Source organism: Phyllostomus hastatus, unplaced genomic scaffold (assembly GCF_019186645.2).
Source record: "Phyllostomus hastatus isolate PE091 unplaced genomic scaffold, TTU_PhHast_1.1 phas_scaffold_46, whole genome shotgun sequence".
Classification (NCBI taxonomy): domain Eukaryota; kingdom Metazoa; phylum Chordata; class Mammalia; order Chiroptera; family Phyllostomidae; genus Phyllostomus; species Phyllostomus hastatus.
In genome coordinates this window covers 26,160,768-26,186,724 of record NW_025334032.1, presented here as the reverse complement: position 1 = coordinate 26,186,724, position 25,957 = coordinate 26,160,768, and the positions used below count along the sequence as shown (strand labels likewise).

The window sequence follows — 25,957 nt, the reverse complement described above, 5'->3', positions numbered from 1 at the left end:
ATTTCCAGCATATTTCTTGCAAATGACCTAATCCCCATGCTTTGGTTCATGCTGTTCCTCATCCTTATTTATCAGAATTAAATTTTACCTACCCATCATGGCCTAACTCAAATTCTACATGCTCCCGAAAGCCTTCCAGGAAACATGCAGCTGGAAATAATGTCTTTGTGAACTCAGACCGCTTCGTGGACACTGTTTATGGGATCTTTCAGTCTGGTTTCCCGCCCCCATCAGTTGTGTACAGATTTAGAATAAGACAGATTCTATCGTGAAGGACATTTTGTGGTGTTGCTGTTATCATGGACCTCATAGCCTCACTCCAAGATGAGTTGTGTATGTTTCCTCTGAAAACTGCTCTGGTTGCTACTGGATGTTCATAGTTTCCACAGCTCATGATTGTCACCTGGCTTGTCACTTGGTGTCAATCCACCGCTAGCAGGGCCACTGCAGTGTTTTGAGGGCTTCAGCCCTCCGCTCGAAGCCACTGTGTTGGTCAGAATTGTTCTTATGTGATGAACCATTGGAAGCCCAGCATCACACTAGTACACTCCAGATGCGGAATGGAAACACTGATCATAAACCTTTCGACTTTTCTCCTGTCTCTGTACTGCCCCTTTCAAGGCCATTTGCCCAGACCTTCCCCTTCAGGCTCAGCTTCTGGCTCCTTTTTCCTTTCTCCACCTGAGCCCAGTCCGGAGGCTTTCTCCGCCTCCTTCTTTTGAGTTTCCCAAGAAGGGTTCGGCTGTCTTGGGTAAGTGGCAGTGTGCAAGTGTATGAGGAATCCCACGTTAAATATGCCACATCTTGTTGGAGCGGCGATTTTACTCAGAAATGTGAGAGCTTTTTTTTATTAACTACGTATATTATAAAGCAAAATGCAAAGTTTGCCTGAATTTTAAGATGAAATAGATGACAGCAGAGAAATGTGTCATTTGTGGCCATGCTGTTCTCCTCTCCTCAAGAGGTCTGCGTCCCTTCCTACCATCAGGGTTATTTTAATACAATAATTTGAAGGGTACTGGTTTGATTTTGACGTTACCTAGCCTTTTTGTAGTCGATAGATTTCCCCCTCTGTTTGCTTCCCCTGCCCCCAAGATTTTCCCTTTACTTCCCCTCTTCCCCAAAACAGTGGTTCGGCCCCACCTTCAGAAACCTGCCTCTCTCTCTCTCTGAGTCTCTGACAAGGCAGCTGGACGGTCTATGGAGCATCTGAACTGCCATGTAATTTTGTTCAAAGAATTTTGAAACTACCTGTATGGGTAGAAAAGAGTGGAAAGGGTAGAAACTAAGTCTACCTAGGGAGATGAAGTTCTGCTACAAAGCAGACCTTAACATGGGGGGACAATTGAAAATAGGCAATATTTTCATTGTTTCGTTTTAAAGAGAGGGAATGAGATCGGGGAGGTATCATTCATTCATCCGTGTGTAGACCTGTGCTGTTCTGGAGCTGGACAGGATGTGAGAGAGAGGCCCCCACCCCCTTGACTGTAACCTGGAGGGTCCCAGGATGCCATGGGTCTGCAGGGCAGGTGGGGAACGTGCACTGTGGTGAGCATTTCACAGAGTGTAACGAAAAGTGCACATTTACTCCCAATGCGCTTCTCTGATTTTGGCTGGAGCTTTTGAAATTCAATGAGGTGATATTGGTAATGATGGATTAATTACAGATTCTGATTATTTGTTTTCTGAGAATTTTTAAAAATACTGAAAAAGGAAACTACTGTATACCCATCTTTAGCCCTGGTGATTCTTAATTACTGTCATCATCTTTACATATTATGTAATATGTTCCATAACTGCTTGTATATTTTTAATGAGAGAAATAAACAGTATAGCTTTTGCCGGTATGGCTCCATTGGTTGGAATGTCATCCTGTACACCAAAAGGTTGCGGGTTCAATCCCCAGTCAGGGTGCATATGGGAGGCAATCCTTTGCTGTTTCCCTCACAGAAATCTCTCTCTCTCTCCCACCTTTCTCTAACTCTAAAATAAACATATTTTTAAAATAAACATTATCGATAAAAGTAAAGTGCTTTTTCTTCCATAGTCCTTTGCATCCTACTTTCCTTCTCAAAAGCACTTCCTCTCAGTAATTGTATATTCTTTTATATTTATATTTATGCACTTGTGAGTAATATTTATGAATTGCTTTATGACTATGATATATAAAAATTTACAAAATGGAATCATACAGAATATATAATTTTGTAACATTTTTTCCTCATGCAACATATATTGAGATTTATCCATGTTAGTAGATAGATCAGTGTCCCCTTCCTACTGAAATATAGTATTCTGTTCCAAGAATATGCCTTATTTGATGTATTAGTTCTACTCTTAGTAGACAGATACACTGATTACAATTTTTCTCTTGAAAACATCTAGAACATATTTATTCATGTTTACTTGGGCTCACGGCTGGGTGGAAATTTCTATATGTCTGTAATTATTAATAAGCATTGGGGGGGGGAATTATTACTTAGCAAATGCTGTTTGCTCAGACAAAACCTTTAAATCATAAACTCCAAAGAAGAGATGGTCAAAGGAATTGGACGTCATTGATGTAATGCACCTCTCACTCCGAACAGGACTAGATTTAAGTCATCCTGGACGTTTTCTCTCTGCCCTGTGTGAAAACGCCAGAGGACACACACACCAGTCCCTCTGGGCACGTAGTTCAGTGTCTGAGAACGCTGGAGTCGGGAGATTTTTCGTAGCGTTCGACCTAAAATCCCACTTCCGTAATTGAGTCCCCATTCCCTCTTGCTTTCTCCAGAGGTAATGAAGCCCAGCCACTTACCTTCACTCTTAAAATAACCCCTCCTATTCTGGTATGCTGATTGGAAGTGTTGGGGGTTTTGTCCTCTTTAAGCAGCATGAGCCTCGTGTCTTTAGCCTTTCTGCTAGGATTTCTTCCCCTAGGTCATTTGTGCAGTTATGTTCAAAGCTCTGTGAGATGTATCCATATCTTGTTCAGTTTATAGGCCTTATAATTAAATATACACACACACAGACATATATGAATTTATATATACATGATGACCTTTAATAGGGCTGATAGGAGAAACTCAGTTTTTATCTATGATTTTCTATATTTATACTTATATATACATATGACTACATCTGTCCCTTTATTCAGGACATGTACACTGTGTCCTTTTTGCTTAGCAGCCTTACGTGTCTATAACACACATGCATTCACACACTCATGCATCGGTGGTCCTGGGTGGCTGGGTTATATGTACTTACCATGTGGTTGTTAGGTTGGAATGTCATGCCTTCTGATAGGTAGTACAAAGGCTGTTTTCACTACTTAGGCATTTATTTAGTTGATGAAAAAAAAGAGGGGGACTAATTCTTTAGAGTATACCTGAAGATATGTAAAGAATGCTCATAGCAGAATTATCTTCAATAGCAAAGCAAAAGAAAACAAGATAAAACAACCTAAACTGCTGTTGACAAAAGAATGGGTAAGTCAGTCCTGATTTATTCACACAATAGAATACTTCGGCAGGCACTCTCCGACCTTTTTCATCTCATGGCATGATATGCTAATTCTCAAAACTCTGGTGTACCAAAAATATATTTTTTGCCCCTCTGACAAAAATAGGTATAATTTTGATTACTTCATACCAAACGGCTATTGCTGTGTTGGCTGTTCCCATTTTTTTTATTTGACAACATAAGGGCAGGGAAATCAGTGACCTTGACGCAACACTCAGGTTCTGCATTTTTTCAATATTCTTGTGGCACATTGGTGTGTATTTTGTGGCACACCAGTTGAAAACAGCTGGAATACCGCAATGAAAATGCACGCATTCTAACCACATGCATTGGCAAGAGTGAATTTTAAAAACAATGTTGAATGCAAAAAGCAATCAGAACAATAGGAATAGCTGATAAATATATGAAGTGATGCTCAACACCATTAACCGTTAGGAAAATACAAATCAACTCCATAATGGGATACTACTTAACTCTCACTAGGATGGCTATAATATAAGAGGAAAATAATAATAAGTGTTAAAGAGCATGTGGAGAAATTTAAACACTTACACATTGTTGGTGGGAGTACATAATGATGCAGCCACTGTGAAAAAAAGTTGGCTGTGTCTCAAAAGAGTTAGGCATATAGTTACCATATAACCCACCAATTTTACCCCTAGATATACACGCAGGAGAAATGAAAAAGCATATTTGTACAAACACACTCACAAATGTTCGACGCAGAATTATTCACAATAGTGAAAATGGCCCAAATGTCCATCAGCTAATGATTGGATAAATAATGTCTCTCTATACTATGGAAGATTACTTGAGAATGAGAGAAGGGAACACTAAGATTCACTACAACATGGATTAACCTTGGAAACATGCTGAGGGGAAGAAACCAATTCCAAAATATCACATTATATGATTCCATTTACGTGAAATGTCCAGAATCGGTGAATTCATAGAAAATGCAGGTAGATGGGCGCCAAGGCTGGGTCAGGAAGGAGGAGTAACAGCAGTGGGCACAGGGTTTCTCTTTTGGGTTGAAGACAATTTTCTGAGCTTAGAGGGTAGTGATGGTAACACAAGTCTGTGAATATCCATTGTAAAAACCATCGAACTGTACAATTTAAGTGGGTGAGCTTTACAATAGGTGAATTACATCTCAAGGTTTTTAAAACATCAGAAGAATGCATGCACTGTGTTACAGTTTTTGTAAAATTTGGAAGCAATCATTTAAATAATGTTTTCTATGGTTGTATACCCATATTATAAAAATGTTAAGAAATAGATCAGAAAAAGGAAAACATACCCAGCATAGAGTGGCAGTTGTTACCACCAAATTTCAGAAAGGGGGATCCTATCAGAGAATCACAGAGCAATGGTGTTGAAAATATTTTATTTTCTTAGGTTGAGTGGTGTTTTTTATTATCGTATTTTTATTTCTGATGTTTATCTTACATAATTACTTTTAATCAATGCTTATTACTGAAAATTACATGCATCAAATACAATAAAAACCTGAATGCAGCCTTCTCTCCCTTCAGAAGGAGACAGTACTAGCGGGACAACATGTGTTTTGACCGCCTCTGACTCTGCAGAGACCCCAGCAGGAGGGGCGAGGGTTGGCATTCTGCAGAGGTAGCCTGCTGCTCGGCCAGAACTTGAGTGTGGTTTTGGGTGTACAAACCTGAACTGCTTTATGTTACAAATGGAGGGGATACAATTTTTTTTTCCTAAAAGGGTTTTTGTTTGGTTTTGGTTTCCTCTTTAAGAAGGAATAAGCAGAAGAGGAAGAGGTAAGGTTGAGAGGCAAGAGAAAAATGATAGCACTGCATGGTGGTGTGGACCAGTTACTGTTACGGAAATTACCATCTGGTACCCAATTTAAACTATATTTTCCTGAAACTTAAATGCCTTCCAGCTCTAGGGGGATTAAAATGATCCTGTTCTCCAAAGAAGACATTGTATGAGTAAATCAGACATTTATTTTTGTTTTTTTATTTATTGAGGTGTAATTATATTTAGCACGATATTAGTTCCAGGTCTGCATCCTAATCACTCAGTATTTGTACGTATTGTGAAGTGGTCACCACAGTAAGTCTGGCTAACAGCCATCACCACACACAGTACATTTTCTGGTGACGAGAGCTTTTCAGCTATTCAACACAATATCATTAACTACAGTCACCATGACTTACTTACTTTATAACTAGAAGGCGGTACTTTTCAGCCCACTTAACCCGTTTATCCTACCTCTCACCCCCTGTCTCTAGAACCCAGCCACCTGTGCTCAGTATCTGGGAGCTCTGAGTTTTAAACGTGTTTTGTTTTGTTTTGTTTTGTTTTGTGTTGTTTTGTTTTGTTTTGTTTTAGCTTCCGCATGCAAATGAGATAATATGGAATAGATATTTCTCTGTCTGCTTTATTTCACTTAATGTCTTCAAGCTCTGTCCATGTTGTCACAAATGGCATGGTTTTATTTTTTATGGCTGAAGACTATTCCATTGTGGATGTGAGTGTGTGTGTGCGCGCGTCATAAAGAATGCTGCAGTGAACATGGGGGCGCAGATACCTTTTTGAGTTAGTGTTTTCCTTTTCTTCAGAGAAATACCCGGAAGTGGAATTGCTGGAGCATTTGGTAGTTTTATTCTAATGTTTTAAGGAATCTTCAGATGGTCTATTAGTGGCAGCTCTAATTCATAGCCCCAACAACAGTGCATAGGAGTTCCCTTTTCTCCACACCATTGCCAACACTTATTTTCTCTTCTTGAGAGTGGCTATTCTTACGGGTGTGAGGTGGTATCTCCTTGTGGTGTTGGTTTACATTTCACAGACAATTAGTGATGCTGAGCCCCTTTTCATTGGCCACCTGCCTTCTTTGGGAAAATGTCTATTCAGATCCTCTGCCCTGAACAATTTTTAAATACAATTTTTAAATCCAAACCATTTTTAAATACAGTTGTTTGAATTTCTTGCTATTCAGTTATATGAGTTCTTTATTTTAGATACTAGTCACTTTTCAGATACAGGGTTTGCACATATTTTTTTCCCATCCTGTAGGTCGTCTTCTCATTTTGATGATGGTTTTCTTTGCTGTGCGGATTTTATTTTGTCCTTAAGAAGTCGTGGAAAAGGACCAAATTTTAAGACTGGCAATTGTGTCACAGAAGAGGAATGGCACCCATGACATAAAAAGTTAGTTGATAACCTGGACCAATTAGAGGGGAGAAGACAGAAACTGAGACAGAGAGAGTAGGAGCAGTGGATCCTAATGCCGTGGTTTCCAGCCCCATACATCATTTGGAGAGAATTTTATTTAAATCTCTATATGCATCTTATAAAATAGTATACTCCTGGGTTACAAGATAACTCTTCCATCTAAAACCTCTCTCCCCTCTTTAAAATATCTTTCTGTTTTTATGTGCCCGCTCTTCAAAACTGTAAAAGCTACGCGGTATTTTAAGCAGCTGCTCTAAGGTTGTTACACACTTATCTAAATTGGGCCTCATCAGCACCTTAATGAACCAACTCTCTGTAACCCAGCCTTAATCAAAACGTATTTAAAAATTAGAGCCATGATCAGCTACCAGACTCTTTGCGCTTCTCTCGGATGTTAAACTGCAGATCCCTCGAGGAACCATGCACGTGATTATATGAGCAACCAAAGCTGTGGACGGCCGGATGACCTGTTCCCCACCCACCAAAGCACTGTACACAGTGCCCCCTACAAAGCCTAGTATCCTCATGTGATACCTGCTCATTCAAAAAATTAACATCTGAAAATGTTCAGTTTGCTCTCAGACTGTTTTCAGAGTAAATTTTGTGACACTGCTCTAGCTGTCTGGTGTCTCAGATGTTTAAAATCAGACTTTAGGAATCACTGTCCTAATCAGTCGTGCTCCTACTTGGCAGTAATCTGATCCATAGTCAATTCTCCTCGTCTTTGATGAGCTCTCCTGTGAAGCCAAATCTCAATTCCCGCAAAAAGGAGAGATTTCACTTGCCCTTTTTCTGATCGTTGGAGCCCTCAAAGAACTCCAAGAGTTTGAGATGATTACAATGAGCTTTGTGGTTTCAACCAATTCCTAAAAGGCCTTGGGGTATTTTTAGCCTGCAAGCTGTTTATGCAAAGAGAGGAAGTTTAATCTGGCAGGAGAGAAAAGTTTAAGGCAACTTTGGGTTTAAATGTCAGACGTTTTTTTCACTTGAATATCAGTATCATGTCTGTCAAGATGTTTCTAGTTCCCTGATCTTGACTCTGTGGTGAACTAGTTGAGAATACCTAGACAGCTTCCGTCCTGGGATTGGCACTTTTCTTGTCTCTAAACGTGAACTAAACTGGGTGATTTCTGCAGTACCTTCCAGCATTGACACGCAAAACTTCCAGAGATGGATTTGGGCCACTCTGACCATCTCTGCTTTTACAAGAAAAAAAGATACACAAAATGCCCATCTAGTCCTTTTCTTAAGCATATTTTCCCCCACAACACAGTGTAATACTGACTTTCATCCTGGCTCTGAAAAACTTGCTTCTAGAGACCTGATTAACGGTATTTACCAATTTATGATTATCTCTGCTAGTTACCAATTAACATAATAAAGTATGTTAAGGGGCTGTAGACGTATTTTCTTCTTCAACTGCTTTTAATGATTTAAGACCCGGTTTTATTCATAATCAAAATAGCATTGTTGTGTTGGCTTCCGGAGAACATTAATTCACAGTGAAAAAGCAACTGTGGAGAGGTACTGCTGTAGCAGATAATTTTCAAAAAAATGACAGATCCGATTATTCACTTGGAGAGTCACATGGATAAAATCGTGTTGGAGTTTCAGAGCAACTCAGAATTCCTTTGAAACCTCTGAAATTATGAAAGCACTCTTCTGACTCTTTGCTTTTCTGCCCAATTAAGACAAAAAAAGTTAATGTATTACTACTTCAAAGGTATTTAGTCATAGTAAAATCCAGTTCAGCTTCTAAAAAAGAAAATCCTCTTTTCTCTCCCTGCCCTAGAGTGTTCATAAAGAATCTACAAATACAGTCTGCTATTCTGTGTGTGAACCGAATATAACCGGCGTAATTATCTTCATATTTGGCTCATTAAGCACTGCATTCTTCTGTGACTCACTGCCGTGTAACAATGGCCCAGCAGTGAAACAGTTCCCTGAGAAACAGAGGGGAAAAGCATGATTCTGTGCGCGCAGTTTTACCTCTAAGTGTATTGCTGTCAGTTGAGGACAGTGCTCTGATGTATAATTAATCTCAGTGAAATCTGGTCTTCTCCACTTGCTGGTAGACCACCAGTAATCTGCATTTCCGACAAGCCTAGGCCTTCAACCGAACCCAGGGTGCACGTTTTTCTCGAAGTTTTGGACTGCTCTCTCCAGCATGGGGAGAAGCAGCACGTGCTTCAGAAAGTGGCTCCTGAGTCCTTGAACCCTAGAGTGACAGTAAGAGCGGGAACTCGCCTCGTCCACCTCACCTGGTTCTGCAAGGCAGAGAGGAGCTCAGAAGCACCTAGTGCCCTGGAAGCCAAGGGAATTCCAAGGTTGAGGGACTGCTCCTCCGAGTCCTTGTGGTTGTCTTAGTTGTTCCGTGCGGGGTTGGGGTGGGGCACCGACTACAGACATAAGGTGAATGGAAGCCAAACAAGTTCTTTTGTTTTTCACAGTGTAGTCATTTTAAGCTCTACAGAATTATTTCTAAGAACTTTAAATGTTGAGCAATGAAGGATTGATTTTCTTCTTCCCTATGAAGAAACTCTATTTTCAGCTATCCAGGAAGAGGGAATTAAACCAGAAGGGTAAATGCTTATCTCAAATATGTGGTGGTCTCTGAATACTCAAGTCCCCAACCCCTCGTATTTTTTAAATGACATGCGAAAAACCAGTTTGCTCCAGTAAATATCGCATATGGATACATGTGATCTGTCAGCACCGCCCCCCGAGTGCCTCTGTTCCAGCTGTATGGCCAGGCACACTGGCCGTCTCCCTGCCCTGCCCGTGCAGGAATGAGTAAATGATTACTAGCCTTCATTATGGCATAGAATTCTGTGTATCTTCGCTTCACCTTTTATTACAGGTTTCTCTCTCTGATGTGAAATCACCTGGAAAAAAATACAGAACTGAATAACCTTACAAATTGCACTTTGAGACATTGAATAGTAAACAGTTGTAGGCTTCTTAGTTACTTTTTGCTCTTTGTTCTGAAGGGACACTTTTAGATCCTCTCTCGTCCCCTCCTGTGCAGGACCCCCAGAGCCAGTCCCTGGTTTCCCCAGTGGCACTGCAGATGGCCTCCAAACAAGGAGGTACTGTTTTGCTTCTAGTCCCTTGTATGCGATGATAATCATTCCATTCCAGAGGCTTTTTCCCAAAAGATGGACAACTCCCATCAGGTTTACTGGGACTTCTGCAATCAACTGGTCATTTTTCAATCTACATATGTATACATGCAGTGGCAAAAAGTCATTTCTGAGCCTCAGTTTGCTCTTCCCGTTCTCCATCCTAGGAACTGCATTACAGGGAGAAAACGGTAATGCAGCACGCATCTCGGTTTTGTGTTGTTTCCTCCCAATGAGCTACTGGTGATGTCAGCTCGCTCTCTCGGCGTTGCTGTGCTGTTGTGGACGTTATGCTGTGACTTTAGGCAGATTTAACATTGCTTTGCTAATGTCTTGACATTGTTGTGTTGTCTTTAGTATAGACACTAAGTGCGCTTTATTTCTGCTTTGTAGATGTGGTGTTCAATTTTAACTCTAACTATAACCACCCCTGTTGGCCTCCTGTTTGTAAGCCCTTGGGTTGATGCTTCTAGATTTCCCTAAAAGTCAATTCTAAATAAGCATACTTGCTCATTTAAATATCTCTGATTACCTAGATACATCTGACACTATCTGAAAAATACACAATCCCATTTTTCAGTGAGAACACCAGAAAATATTTCCTTCCTGGGATTTCGTAATGCCGGTGTTTCTCCAGTTGTATATTTGAAATGGCCACAGAAACTGTTTTTGCCTAGGACAGCATGGTAGTCAAAATTGTTTTAATGTATATTAGAGCTACACAAGAATTCTGAGCGATAGGAGAAAAAAGATGACAGTGTAATGATAAACACATCCATCTTTTCCCTCTCCTTTCCTATCTCCACTTATCTAGAAAAACATTTTGATCCTCTCTGGACTCTATCAATCTTTATCCTAAAAGTCATGTCCAGGTGAGGAAATGTTTCATTCCTTTTAGGGACATTGACCCATTTGATTGATGGTTTAATATCTTCCCCCAAAGTACCAAGGAGTATCGGTTGTTTCTTTTAATTTCAAAACCTGTGCTGTAGTAACACAGGTCATTACCGATCTCTTAACCCACACCCTAGGTGCCAACAAAATTAAGTGCTTGCTGTAAGCCATAGATACCTTCAAGCTACCAACCCATTGGTGACAAATAGCCAACTGGAATGGCCTACAATATGCATGTGATTGTCTGATTCATATTCATTTATACATGGAGGTAGGGTGCTGAGATAGCTAAATAATTAAACCACATAATGTAATTAAACTTGCTGTATTAGAGTGGCCCCCCCACCCCGCCCCATTCTTCTTGCTGACAGTATGCATACCAGGCTTCGCCCCAGTGCAATTACGCTGCATAGTTAATACTAAGCCTCTCCAGTATGTAGTAGGCTTTTTGTTCCTGCTGGGTTTTGTTTTTTTTTTAGGTTCCATAAATTAGATGCTAGATTTTGAAGGTGCAACTTCAGGTCTTCAAGTGATATACATAGACCTCTTTACCAGACATATCACAGCAAAAGATGAGGGGCCTTAATCCTCTGAGACCATCCGGGTCTTCAAAAGGGGTCACTGGGCTATGATCTTAGATATGGCTTTGTAAAGGAAAAGTAGGTTGATTTTGAGGCTTTCTTGACGTGCTGTTGTGTAGACTGGGCTCTGGCTCCAGCAATGTCTTCCTCACAATCTGCAGGATGCAGATCTACCTTTGTTTCATCCTGCACTCATCCATCCATTCCTTAATCTTCCTTTAATAATTAATGGCAATATTCTCACAGTAATTTTGATTATATATTGATTGCCGCTTTTAGGTCATATAATACTCTAGTCAATTAACATTTAGCTACTTGAATGTACTCAGCAGCCCCGTGGTACTGTATTATATTCTCCTTCTACACAGAATGAAATGGAGCATCGGGTAGGTTAGATGTTTTTGAAGGTCATAGAACTAATTAGTCAGAAAGCTTGGATTTGGATTTAGCACTAACTCCAAAGCCTATATTTGTTCCCTTGGATCAGGCTGCCTCTTGATAAAAGATAGCAGGAAGAACAATATTTTGTGCTTCGATATGGCTTAGCATGAATCTGTTTCTGACAGTGTCTGGCATCTTCACGAAGGAGGTTAAGGAGACTGAGCCCCTCCGTTCCACAGGCCCCACCTCCTAATTAGATGCCTGTCAATGCAAATGAGGACACAGCTTCTATGACTGGCCGCTAGTGCCAGGTGGTGTATCATCAGTCTTTACTAAAGACCACATCCCAGGAGGTGCAACGCAATCCATGAACTAGGAAATGTGAGGAATTAAAGGATTCCATATGAGCATCATCCTCCTATCAGCCCCTTACGTGATTTCTAGGACTTCATTCAACAAAGAGGGTCATCTCTTTAAGAAATGGAAGACGAATCCTGTTTCCTTCCCTTTGCTTTATGAATCTTCCACATAAAATATTGATTTTTTTTAGAAAATGTAATTTTTTTTCCTGCATATGGCATTTTTGTCTAGACCTAACCATTTGAGTCAATATTCTGTTGCTTTTGGAATAGTGGAACTGATTTCTTGATTGCTATAACTCCAAATTGGTGAAGAATAAAGGAATTAATTGATTGGAAGAGATAACATAAAAATGAGTTATATTATTAAGCACTTGATACTTAAACAGTGGAACCTATACATTCAAGTTACATTTCACTTTTAGAGATTCTGCAGATGCCTATATTCATCTTAAAACACTGTAAAACAAAATCAAAATGGTAAAAATATGAGTATGCAAATTATAAAAATTAAATGAAAATGATTCATAAACATGTTTTAATATTCAACTTTGCTAGTAGTGAAGTGTATATTAAACACTTATGATTTTTACCCATTGATTAACAAATATCCCCAAAATATCCTGTTTAATGCTGGTGAGGATGAGGAAAATTCATAATCTATAATGCTGGTAGCTACTGCATTTTGCCTTGTACCATGCACACTCATGTTTTTGACCCAAACTTTCAGGGCAAAAATCCTTTGTTCTAATTGTTTAATTCAATGTTTTATTTATTTATTTCTATCTAGAGACTTTTTTGCATTGTAAAGGATTTTAGCATTTATGTTTGAACATATTATGGTACAAGACATTTTATGTGACACATAATTCCAAAACACAAGAACAGATACAAGGTATTTCAGGGACTACCCATGTACAATGTGCATCCTCATTTTTCCCTCAAAAATTTGGACAAAAAAAAAAGTGTGCATTATACATGGCACACTACGGCATGTCAGTTTGCGCAGTCCATTTGAAAGTTATCCATACATCATATGTACGTAATACATGTTTATTACAAAGGTCGTGGTCACAAAGTCTCATCAGAGTTTCACTTCTGTTTTAGAGTCTCACTCCCTTTGCCTTCACGGAACCTAGGTCTAGAGCAAGGTGCACTCATCTCTGTGAAGAATTGTGTAGTAGCACAAAGTATCCTGAGAGGACAGAGAAGAGGAATGCCACCCAGAGTTCCTGAGGTTCCACGGGGGCTTCCCCTGGGATAGGTCAGCTAAGCCGAACCTCAAGGCTGAGAAGGAGCTTTAATCAACAACAGGGAAATTTGTTCTCTGAGCAGAAGGAAACGCATGGGTGTGGGTCTCTGGTGCAAAGCCTTTGAGCCCAGAAAGATTCAAGAGACCATCCCTGTGGCCTCCCGGTGGGGACGTGATTAGTCAGGAAGCTAGACACGTAAGCACCGACCGGATCCTGAAGGGCCTTACAAGCTGTGTCAAAACAGGGGTCCTAGCCAAAAGCCTGAAGCATTTTAAGACAGAATGACACTCAAATTTACATTTTAGAAAGCTCATTCTGCCAGCGGTGTGGAGGATGATTGAAGGAGGACAAGCAAGGGTGCTAGGGAAGACAGTCAGGATCAATCACGGTGATTTAAGGGAGTGATGGTGGGGACCAGGGCAGTAGGCATGGGGACGAAGAGCAGTTATTGAATCTGGAAGGTATTGAGGAGACAGAACCCAGAGGGCCTAGTGGTGAACTGGATGTGGGGGTTCAGCAGGGGACAAAGTAGGTGATGCCCAGGTTCCAGCATCACGGGGACCTTAGTGGCCGCTGAGGCCGTTCCTGGGTTTAGGGAATCTAGGCCGAAGAACGGGTCTGAGGGGCTCAGCAAAAAGTTCTGCTTTAGGCAGAAGTTTGATGGGGTCTGTGGAGACATTTAGGTGAGTCCATCTACAGGCAATTTAACATACTGATTTCAACTGCACTGAAGTTGTAAATTCAGGCCTAATCAATATAGGTGATAAGTGGAGAATTATACTATCAATATAAACTGACATTTGGAAAGAACTAAATGTTCAAAAGTAAAGAAATGGCAAGATAAAAGCTGACATATCTACTCTCAATCATTAAGAATTGATTTAATGAAAAATGAAAGCTGCACATTATACATGGCAAATACAGTATGTCAGTTTGCATAGTACATTTGAAAATTTATTCACACATCATATGTACTTAATACATATTTATTATGAAGATAATGGTCACAAAATTTTCATCAGTTTCACTTACGTGTTTGTTTATTTAGATTCTCACCCCTTTTGCCTTCATGGAACCTAGAGTCGAGGGGAATAATAATGCCATGAAAAAATGAAATACTATCTTGCAACTATAGATGTACCCTATCTACAGAATGCCAAAATATTAACTATACATCTGAAAAAGAAAGAAATGAGAATGAAATGTACCAAATTATTAATAGTATTAGTTTTTGGGAATTGAGTGACAAGGGATAACAATTTACACATATTTATAAACATAAATATGTATACATAAAATTGGTACTTTTTCTATAATTTAGCATCTTATAAGCCATAGTTTTCAATAGAAAATACAACATAAAATGTTAAAAGACTATTTTTTTCATCATACTTCATTTTACTAGACTGTTTGCAAGTTACAAGGTCATCATGAAAGATTTTATAAAATTGTTTTCTGGGTAAAATTTCTCAGTATATGATAACTCAAAATTCAGCTGTAAGTTTAGTCTTTTGTGCTTCGCCCAAACAAAAGCAACATATTGTAATGGAGAGACTACTACTCTAGGTGTGAATTGAGAGATTTTAATTGCCTGCTCCATCATACTCTTCCACAAGCTGTTTAACCACTCAGGTTCTGGAAGGCTTCTAAGACGAGAGCTGGCACAGATATATTATTAAAAATGAACTCCCATCTATTTTGCCTGAGTCTAGATCACATACAAAAAATTCTATCAAACCACGTTTTATCCGAATTGGCCAACATTCAAATTTTGAGATATGCAAGTAAACAGTCACCACCTGAGTTTTTAAAATGCGACCGGACATCTAATAGAGATGCACGTATTTTAAAGGGAATTTAGTGTTTACTCCTCATGCTTTTGTCCCTCCTTTTGTTTGTTCTCTTTGTCATAAAGAGATTGAAAGTCCCTGCTGCATTTGTGTGCAGAACATAAAACACAAAGCTCTTCTGAGAGGTAATTTTCCAAGAATGAAAAATATGAGAATGGTACTTGATTGTTTGGTTTTCTGTCATTCAATGTTGTATTAAAACAACCATTTTTCCATAACTATGAGTGGCCTCACTCTTGCAAACTGTCACTTACAAATGAAAAGTGATAACACTTGGAAAGCAAAACCTTTCCCGAATCCCACCAGGTTTTCGGATGAATTTGAAAACCAGGCCGGGGTACACATTCACACACAAGTACCTCCATTGTTGGGGAATGGGAATAAACAATGTATAAGCTCCGTCTCACCCACTATGTTCAGTAAAATATTAGCCTTTTCTACATTTTAAAATATTTTCATAAGTCTTATACTCTAATTCTTTCCACTTCTTTCCTAGGAAAATATTTAATATTTTTCTAACTCATGAATTTTACTACACTAGAAGGTAGATAACAGAAAGAAAAATCTAGAAGTTGGTATAGTTTACAGAACCTTTTACTGTATTCCTTCACTGGAGCAGAGAATTGTGTTTGTTTATGGGATTCTATGCACTTAAATTAGAACATATTTAAACATACAGTAAAAGCAAAAAAGCTTAATAAAAATTTAAATCGTCAGTAATCCCATGGCATGTAGAAAACTTCTGGGCTAAATTTGGCCTCTTAGTTCAGAGTTTCTTTGGAGAAACCATGGGAACAGGTGCCTCGTGCTAAATCCAATTATGTGTTGCTTGTTCCCATGGAGGGACAAAGCCTGCCATTGGAACTGCTGTAAATTCTCTGGCTTAGACCCTGTTTCAGAACTCAGTTTGCAGATGACTCAAGGAAGATCTACAATGGTGGCTGCCATTTAAAAAACAAACCCAAACAAAAGATTTCCTCTGTGACCTTGGGAGCTGTGTCACCTATATTACTGTGGCTGAAAGAATCAACCTGGTGCTGTCCATTAGCACAAACTGGCTTACGCTCTCATTCAAAGTATACCCACAGAGTTACTTTCAGCTCATTCAGTGTTGGTGCCCAGAACCCAGACAGCCATCTGTCTATAACTTGGTAGTTACTTTGTTTCCACATCTCAGAAAGCTCTTAGTGAAAAGCACATAGGAACCAGAGATGTTAGAGATAAATAAGGTTTGGTGCAAATCTTAAACTCTTTAAACTGTGAATTCTAATGAAGGTGATATTTATCTCTACCTAACTTCCATTTCATATACTCGTGGCATACCTAGGCACCTGGGGTAGCTTGAGTTGCAATGCCTTCTCCTGTCCGTTCTCCTATTCAACTCATATGTCCCAACAGTGCTGGAATGTCATCTTCCCTGTGATGCCTGCCATGGGGAAGCGCCTCTCTCTCTCTCTCTCTCTCTCTCTCTCTCTCTCTCTCTCTCTCTCTCTCTCTCTCTCCCCCCCTCTCTCTCTCTCCCCCCTCCCCCCCTCCCTCCCTCCCTCACCGCTGCTGCTGTGACACCTTATGTGTATTCCAGTATACTGTTAGCATGTTGTTCTGTAATTATTTGTCTTTAATTTTAGTCTGTGAGTTCCTTGAGGAAATAAACTATTTCTGAGTTATCCTGGAGTGCAGAATACCCAGAACTGCCTAACCTTAGTACACATGCCACATACATCAAATAAAAAAACTGAATATGTTAAGGTAAATTATGATAATTTGGGAAATAATTACTGTGTTTTTATAAGCACTACTGAAATCTGAAGTTTCTTGTTTGAGGAACTAAGAATTGCTCTCCATATTTTTTTAATGTGTTGTAAGTGTTGTTTTACCGTCCTCTGCTCTGCAGAATTTAAGATCTGTCTGATGGGGTAATATCTTAGGCTCACAATATATAAGACTGATGCAGGTGAGATGAACTATACAAATGCAGTGCTATAAAATATTTTCATTTTTTATTAGAGTTTGGGAAGAAGGCAGAATAGTGTCTGAGTTTAAAAAAAGAAAATTTTTATTGGAGCCTAGGGAAGAAGTCTGTGTTTCATAAATTACGTTAAGTAGTTGGTACATAAAATTCTGGCTTTTATTCTGCATTACATGGGTACAAGTGCATCCCCCATCTGATTAAGTAACCATATGGAGACAAGTCCCATTTACACGAACAAAAGCAGAGAACCCAGCTCTGTGGTGATGTCTGAGATTATGTGACTTGGTTTTCCTAGTATGGCTTTCCACCCTGACTTGCATATCGCTGTGGGCCAATATGCCCAGAGACATTGCACAGAATTTACAATAGACATTGCATAGACATTGCCAGATACCTTGCTTCATCTGCCTATTACAGTGAGAGGTGCTCTGGAGCACTATGAAATCTCCTATGTGTAGCAACTGCTCACCTATTAAAGCCAATAGTTTCCACATCTGGCCCACAGGAAATCCACAGGTATCTTTACACTGCTTCATAGGACAACCATGTGCCTGGTGTATGGTGTAGCCATTCACTACATGTTTATTGAATAAATAAGTGCTTCACTGCGTGCTTCCAGAGTTTTTGACCTAAAAGAAGAACTTTACTAACATATATTTAGATAGAAAATACTAAAGAAATGTTATAAACTGCAAGTAGTAATCATAAAATTGAAATAGAAATTTTAGGAGTGGAAATCATACAGATTGTAATTATAATTATGATTATAATTATAATCTCTTTTGTTTACTGTTCTTTATCCAGGCGATAATGGTGATGATGGTGGCAATTTTTAGTTATGTGACATTTAACCATATACTGTTTTTTAATATATACTAGCTCACTTTACCATCACAAAACATTGGCTGGTAAATTTTAATCGCCCGTTTTTATGGGTGAGAAAATGAAACCTCAGAATGAAGTTACCCCAGTCACAGAGCTAACCCAGACTTAGGGTTAGGTTATATGATTTTGAACTTCTTTTGTTTTACTAGGTGTAGCCTTTGCTTTGCGGCAGGACTTTGGAACAAATAATGATGTTTTGTAGCAGAAGACAAACATACTTTGGAGGTAGAAAAGAAAAACAAAATATATGGCAAAATACTCTTTGCAAAATACTCTTGCAAGAATAATTTAGAATTTCTCAAAATCTCGTGAAACTCAACTTTACCTATACTCTAACCCCACGGAGTACCAGCATACTTCACTGATGGTCCAGGGTTTTACCAATCCCAGTGTGAAACGACTCTGGCCTCCAGGGTTCCCAGGCCCATTGCAGATTTAATAGATCAAATGGTCAAATGTTGGGCGTTTTGTGGTTAAACAGAATGGAATGACAGTGCCCAGGCCCTTTTTCTTGCTGAGGTTCACTGTCTCCTGTTAAAATCCTTGTATTTCCCTGGCTGGCGTAGCTCAGTGGGTTGAGCCTGGGCTGCGAACCAAAGCATCGCAGGTTCGATTCCCAGTCAGGGCACATGCCTGGGTTGCAGGCCACGGCCCCCAGCAACCGCACATTGATGTTTCTCTCTCTCTCTCTCTCTCTCTCTGTCTGTCTGTCTCTCTCTCTCTCTCTCTCTCTCCCTCCCTTCCCTCTCTAAAAATAAATAAAATCTTAAAAAAAAATAAAAAATAAAATTGCTTCCGTTTAAAAAAAAATCCTTGCATTTTAAGTGGACTTTTAGTGGTTAAACACTTCTGGATAGAATGAGATGAAACTATTTCCAAATGAAATATCAAAAAACCCTTCTCGTTATTTTATTCTCAAATAACACTTGTTCTTCGACCCTCTTGTGTGGTTCAGACTTTAGGGTGGATGCCTGATTATACTGAGATGAGTTCTTTGTGTGCCTTCTCTCAATACTTATTTTTCAGTGCCTTCTCTGGGTGTGTCGGCAACACGCCCATGCTGACCTGGACTGGCAGGCTAGCTGACAGGGTACCTGAGAGGTCTTCAACAGGGCTGTCGTACTTCCTGGAAGTGGTGGGGTGCCAGACACGTAATACATCACTTTGTTTCATCTTCCTTTCACTTTATGAACTGCATGCCCTGGCCATAACTCACTAAGTCACAGTACCAGACTTTTAAAAGTCCACTCATCAGAACTGAAATACAGTAGTGAAGGTGGTTGGAGTCAGAGACCTATGTTCAAATCCTGAGTCCCCATTTCCTAGCCACATGACCTTAGGCAAAACACACAGCTGGAGCATTTCTTCAAATGCAAGATGGGGTGCTTTCAGTGCCCACCTCAGAGTTGCCGTGAAGCTTAAATCACTTAATCCATATGCAAGGCTCGTTACCATAACCTGCAATCACTCAGTCAATGGCAGCTGTAATTTTTACTTTCTGATAACATGGCTTTCCTGTTTTTTTAGCTTATCTGAAGTCTTTCATGTTTAGTGTATTGGGCTTTAATAAAGTGAAGCTTCAAGCTCTGGTGTTGTTTAAGGAGCAAGATCTAGGTGTATTGATAAGGAATGTTTTCTGTAAAAACAACAGAAAAACTATTAGTAGCCTAAATAAGTAGAGATTAAAATAAATATAAGTATCCAGAGGTGGACGCCTCCTGGTGTTCGTTCAGCCTCTCTGCTGTCAGAGCTGGTGCAGACAGGTTCTGGGTAACCTTCCTCAATGAAGGGCAGGGACAAAAGAGAGAAGGGTCAGGCAGATAAAAGGTTTTTCAGAAACTTCTGCTTAGGACTCAATTGCTAGATTAGTGCTATATGACCACTCATACCTTCAAAAAAAAAAAAAAAGGAAATAGAGCCCATGACTTCCCAGTTTCTGCTATAAAAGTGGTCTAGAAGAAGGCTGGGCCAGAGTAGCCAACATTTTGCATATCAGGTTTAAAACTTTTCTCTCAATTACTGTATAAAGTAGTGGCGACTGCATTGATATTATAAGTAAACTTTCCTGGAAGTCAAAAAGTATTCATGCCGTCTTCCACAAAATCATTTATTAAAGTGTTACCTCCCCACTCGTCCTGTAAAGAACAGGATCTGTCAGCAGCCAAGCCCCTTAAAACCTCCCACTTTAGTTCCTTTTTCCTTCTCCTTTGCTGGATGAGTCCCCGTGAGAATTTCCTGAATAATTCCAATCTGAGCCACTAGATGGGGCTGAACATGATAGGCCCCCTTGAGGCTAGAGAGGGGGAGGTGACTCCGCCCCCTGGAGTGAGGAAGGAGAGCCTGCTGTGGGAATCCTGCCTTCTGGCTGCAAAGAAGCCCTGTGAAGGGTGGGGCGTTGCTGCCCCAGGAACTGGAGCCTGAGCCCAGTGAGAAACTTGGGGGAGGGACAGGGATCTAGGGAACAGGGAGGCACACATCTCTCCCAACCTTCATTATACAAAGCAACAGGAAAAAGAAAAGAAAATCGAGCATACTTCTACTTGCACTCACTTTATTTCTTTGTTGGGAGGATGCGGTAAACGGTAACACAGGCGCTAATACTCCTGTGTGCCTGTGGGTCTCTTGCCTCCCTACCTCCGCCCTAGGAAACTGATTTGTTTTCTTTGTTTCTTGTTTTCATGGATGCTGGCCCTTTTCCTCTTCCGGCATGATTTTGACATAGCTTAAATAATAAAGATATCATGTTACAGCCTGCCACTTAAAAATTTTCTGCTCTGAATATTGAGATTGATTGATTCTTAATGGAAGTCCTTGAGCGGGCGAGGGTACGTACCTGCAGACTTATCCGTTCCCCTCTCTGGCTCTGCCTTTCAGGTGAAGGCTGACTTGCTACTCTATCTAAAGGGCATTTATTAAAATAGCAGGAGGGGAAACTAATTGCTTTCAAATCTCTCTGTGTTTTGTGAATTGGATGATTAAAACTTGATTTATCTTATAATCGAGTGCCTTTATTTGTGATTTTATTTATGCCGGGGTAAATGTGGCCTCACTTTTTGCTTAGAGATCTGTCTATATGATCCCCGCCCCCGCCCCTACATTTCGGTAGTTCCCGCAGACACCCTCGCATTGCTACTAGCTAAGCAAAAATGCACCATTTAAGGTGTGTGCCTGTGGCCGTCTACTTCGGCTAACACATGGTTTAGTACATGCTCTTTGTCGTGTGACCCTTTTCTGCATCAGAGAATTGCTTTGGACAGAACCGAGGTCCCTGATGAGTGTGAGCTGTTTGATGCCCATATAAAATCTTTTAATACTTTTGTCACTTCCTCTAATGCATGGACTTACAAAAGCCTGAGGGGACTTGGTATTTATTGAGGATGGAAATTGACATGAACAGTCAGCAACAAAATGAATTAATATAGTATATGTTTTATGAAGTCCATTGTAAATATAATTTAAAACGGTTTAAAGTGCCCTCTCAGATTCTATCCTGAAACCCATCTTATTCCATGTGATACAGACATATTTTAGTTTTTGAGTGACTTTATTATACTTTTATGACAAACTATTTGCTCTCTTACTATTTAGAGTATTTGCTTTATGATGACTTTTTAGTACTTTCAATTACTTACACATGAGTTAGCTTTTCTATTACAAATACATTTTAAAGCTTACAGCATCTTAAATCATTTATTATTTCCCCCCTTAAGTTGATATATTTCATGGAAAAAATCGTTTGGAGAATCATACTGTTTTTATGTTTAATTCACTGTAGTGGTACAAATAGTGCTTGTGAATTCTTTTTGGCAAGGAGTCTTTTTCTTATAATTACTCTTTTATTTTCTTCCTTACACACACACACAAAATTATAGGCATTCCTACCTCTTGTGTCCTGGGCCCCCTTTTTTTTACATTTGAGATGGCCCCCTTAAAAAGTTCTTAAAACAAGACCGTACTCCTCACATTGTGAGTTCTGTTTACTGTGGCAATGTTTACTGATTTCCGTTGTTGCCTCCAGCATGAATAAGAGGTTCTGTTTGCTCGGGATTATTGACAGCATGCAGAGGGTCAGATGGAGTCTCCTAGGGTCTCTTCTGATGAGCTGGATTGTTCTTCCAGTGGTTTTATAGGTTATTTTCCCCCAGATTAATGCTAAGACTGGTTTGACTTGATGGGAATGACCCTTTCCAGGGCGGCCTGGTTGGCGCTGGTACTGAAATCCTTGCGTTCCTTGTTCTTTCTCTGGGATGGCCATTGGGAGGCATGAGGTATCGTTGCTCTTGGTCATCTGCACATTGCTCTGCAGGCACATCTGTCTTCTTCCCTTGACTTCAGGGTAGCTCTCTCGGACTCAGGTGCTTGCTAAAGGTAATGGATAGGCAATGAAGCAAAGCCTGGACTCCTCTTTTTCCTTTTCATATTGCTTTTCTCCACTCACCATTTCCCTTAATTTAGGGGAAAATCATATGTATTTCTCTCTTTTGAACACATAAGTCTGCAAGTGCATAGCTATGTTAGTGATTTGTTTTAGTTCTGAGCCTTGCCATCGAGACTCACAGTACGTGGGGAAGGAGGCTGGGGGTGGAGAAGGATGGCCAGTGGCAGCAGAACAACGCGCATTCCTTTTAGAAAGCTTGGTTAAATCGTTGAGTTCCTGGAGAAACCCTCCCCAAGGCAGAACCACAGGTGCCTGTCAGAGTTTCACAGGTCAAGAAAGTGGACAGTTTGGAATCTTTGGACATGTCTTATGACTGCGCATCTTTCATCAACATAACCACGATTCACACGCATTTGTGGGAGAACAAAGCCTATTCGCACGGTTGTGTTATTGAGCACCTTGAGGTAACCCGCTCATCAGACTGAATCTTAACAGTCAGCCTCTCACTGCACTAGTAGTTATCTCAGTTCTTTCAGCAAAGATACGCAGATATAAAATTGTGGTAAGAGGGAGACTCCTATTCTTATTCTCACTTGTCCAGCAGCCCTGAAGATGTGTTGAGTTAATGTTACCACATTACGCTTGTTCAGCCTCTGGAAAATAGCTCACCTACACAGACCTTGTAAGCATGTTGCGTGAATGTGGTGGGAAGTTTTTCAGCAAAGACCCTTACAGCTGGTGTTGGTTTTGCTTTGTGTCCTGATGGAGGTGCCGCCAGTGTAGGCTGTGTTCTAACGTCCTCTTCAATTTTGCAGGGGCCGACAATGGCGAAGTCCTCCCTGAATCCATCCCATCAGCTCCTGGCACCCTGCCTCATTTCATAGAGGAGCCAGACGATGCTTATATCATCAAGAGCAACCCCATCGCACTGCGGTGCAAAGCAAGGCCGGCCATGCAGATCTTCTTCAAGTGCAACGGCGAGTGGGTCCACCAAAACGAGCATGTGTCTGAGGAGAGTCTGGATGAGAGTTCAGGTAAGAGTGGGAAGCAATCAGGGGATCCACGACAGCTCTTCAGGTCCTCGCCTCGTTATGTGGCTGGAAAAGAACTGTGCAAGTCACCCACTGTGGCCTCACTTGAGTAAAGTGATATCGGCCTCGTCCCAGGAATCTAGGGTGCAGTAGTATCTGGGACTCCACAGCCCCCTCCCTGGTCTGCTCCGGTATCGCACAGAGCCAGTCTTTTTCCCCTGCTCTCTCTGACTTTAACACCTAATTTTGCATGGAAGTTACTGTTCTCATTGGAAGTAAAGTCAGGCAGCCCCTGTTTTAATTTTTGAATTCTAAATATTTTTGAAGACAAATCTTTCATCAAAGAAGTGCCTTTTTAAGCAGCATAATTTCCGCTTCTTTAATCTTTCCTCTTAGATATTATTCTGGCATACTTCCTTCTCCACAGTGGGTGGTTTCTGAGTCTGAGTTCCTTTGATTGCTGTGTGATGATAAAGCCCAAGTTAGATTACCAACTTTGAATAGATCTCCAGTATAATAGACTTTTAGGGCCATCTTTTCCTTATTAGTTTGGCTATTTTGGCTGATGAGTGATAATGACAAGAATAATGATCATACTAGCTAATAATGTTTATTGAGGACCTACTATATACCAGGACATACATTACTTTACTGTTTTTGCAATCGTCCTCCAGACTTAAATAAGGCTATCATTGCCTTTTTTTTTTTTTAAGAGAGAGAGAAACATCAATGTGTGGTTGCCTTTCATGCACCCCCTACTGGGGACCTGGCCCACAACCCAGGCATGTGCCCTGCCTGGGAATCGAACTGACAATCCATTGGTTTGCAGGCTAGCAATCAATCCACTGAGCCACACCAGCCAGGGCTCATTGCCTTTTTATAAATAAGGACTTGTCCTGGTTTGTCCTGGGTCTCAGAGCAAGATCATTTGACTGCAAACTCTCAAAAATTATACATTTTATATTTTAGTATATAACAAACAGTATATGGTTTTGAACTTGGGTGCCTCAGACTACCTGAAAATTCAGTCTTATGCTGAATCCAATCTGGTCTCACTCTAGATTATTGATTTTATTAATCCCAACTAACTCAGTAGATACTACATTTTAATTAAGTCAGAAAGCCTGAGTATAATTAGAAAGTTTCAATTCAGCTTAATTATTAACTGTGTCAGGTCTATCCAGAAATATTTCAACCATTATTAATAGAATGAGAACTGTTTGCATGACCTCGATATAACCTGGCAGCCAAGGAGATTGGACTGGAATGTGCACGTGTGAACAATGACGACTTCACTGTACTAGTCAGTGGGGGTGGTAGATGCCTTTGAATGAGCATGTGTATTGTGTACCATAGCATTCAACACGGCTGAGTGAGTAGAACAATGAAATTGTTAATTTTGTTAATCTCACAGCTGCATCAAATTTTGTGTTGAGCTTGAACATTCCTCTGTAGAAACTATTCAGATGATTCAGAAGGCCACAGCTGTGGGCAGCTGGTAATAGGCAGCTTCATCACATCAACACACCTACTCATGCCTCACATCCCGTGCAGTTTTTTGATGAAACATCAAAACACCCAAGTGACTCAGCCCCGCTACAGCCCAGATTTGGCACCATGTGACTTGCTGTTTTTCCCAAAACTAAAATCACCTTTGAAAGGGAAGAAAGTTCAGACCATCGATGAGATTGAAGAAAATACAAAGGAGCAGCTGATGGCAAATGGGAGAACTGTGTGAGGTCCCAAGGTGCCTACACTGAAGGGGACTGAGGCATCATTGTCCTACGTACAATGTTTTATGTAACTTGTATCTTCAGTAAATGTCTCTATTTTTCATATTACATGGCTGGATACCTTCTGGACAGACCTCATATACCAATGCTATTCAATATGCTAGACGAGGCCTCCCATATTATTCAAAGAAGGGCAAGATGCAAACACTGATCTTCAGGGCTCCACACTGACTGATAAGTGTAAGGTCAATATACCCATCAGTACAGGACAAATTAAATGTCTAAGAGAGGTAGATGGTGCTATGGAGGAAAAGAATATGAAATCACATCCAACTAGGACTATCAGGAAAGGTGAAGGTTATAGCATTTGAAAGGGACATTGATGAATATGAAATACAGATAAGCATATTGATGCTACACTAAGTGGGGGGAGAGAGAGACTCAGCAGTCTTAAGTTCTGCATCAGCAAACAGAAGAAAGCCCGGTACATGTTCAGCAAGAAGTGCGGTTTGGTTAAAACATAAAATCGATGTTAGGGAATAGCCTCTGATACCTGGCAAAGTTTATTTAATGAATGGCATCTAAAGCCTCAAATACCAGAGTGAGGAGTTTTCTCTACTTAGTCTATGGATATTTTGCTGGCGATGGGGGTTGGTCATATGGACAGTCGTTGGAGCTGTTTCAAAGAATGAATCTGGCACAAGTGCTTGGAATGGTAAGGACAAAAAAGACCAGGGAAGTAAGGAGACTTGGAAAATACAGTTGAGAGAAAGTAGGGTCTGTTTCGAGAGCAGTGATCAGAGA

The 25,957-nt window shown here is 40.3% G+C and overlaps 1 protein-coding gene across 4 annotated transcripts in view; it reads left to right on the top strand.

The window, feature by feature from the left end:
• Nucleotides 1-25,957, top strand: part of UNC5D (unc-5 netrin receptor D) — a 484,491-nt gene that overhangs the window by 241,841 nt on the left and 216,693 nt on the right. For all 4 annotated transcript variants that reach the window (XM_045821390.1, XM_045821389.1, XM_045821388.1 and 1 more), the window contains exon 2: nt 23,205-23,423. In XM_045821390.1, coding sequence (XP_045677346.1) covers nt 23,205-23,423 — 219 coding nt within the window. The remainder of the gene's footprint in view (nt 1-23,204; nt 23,424-25,957) is intronic.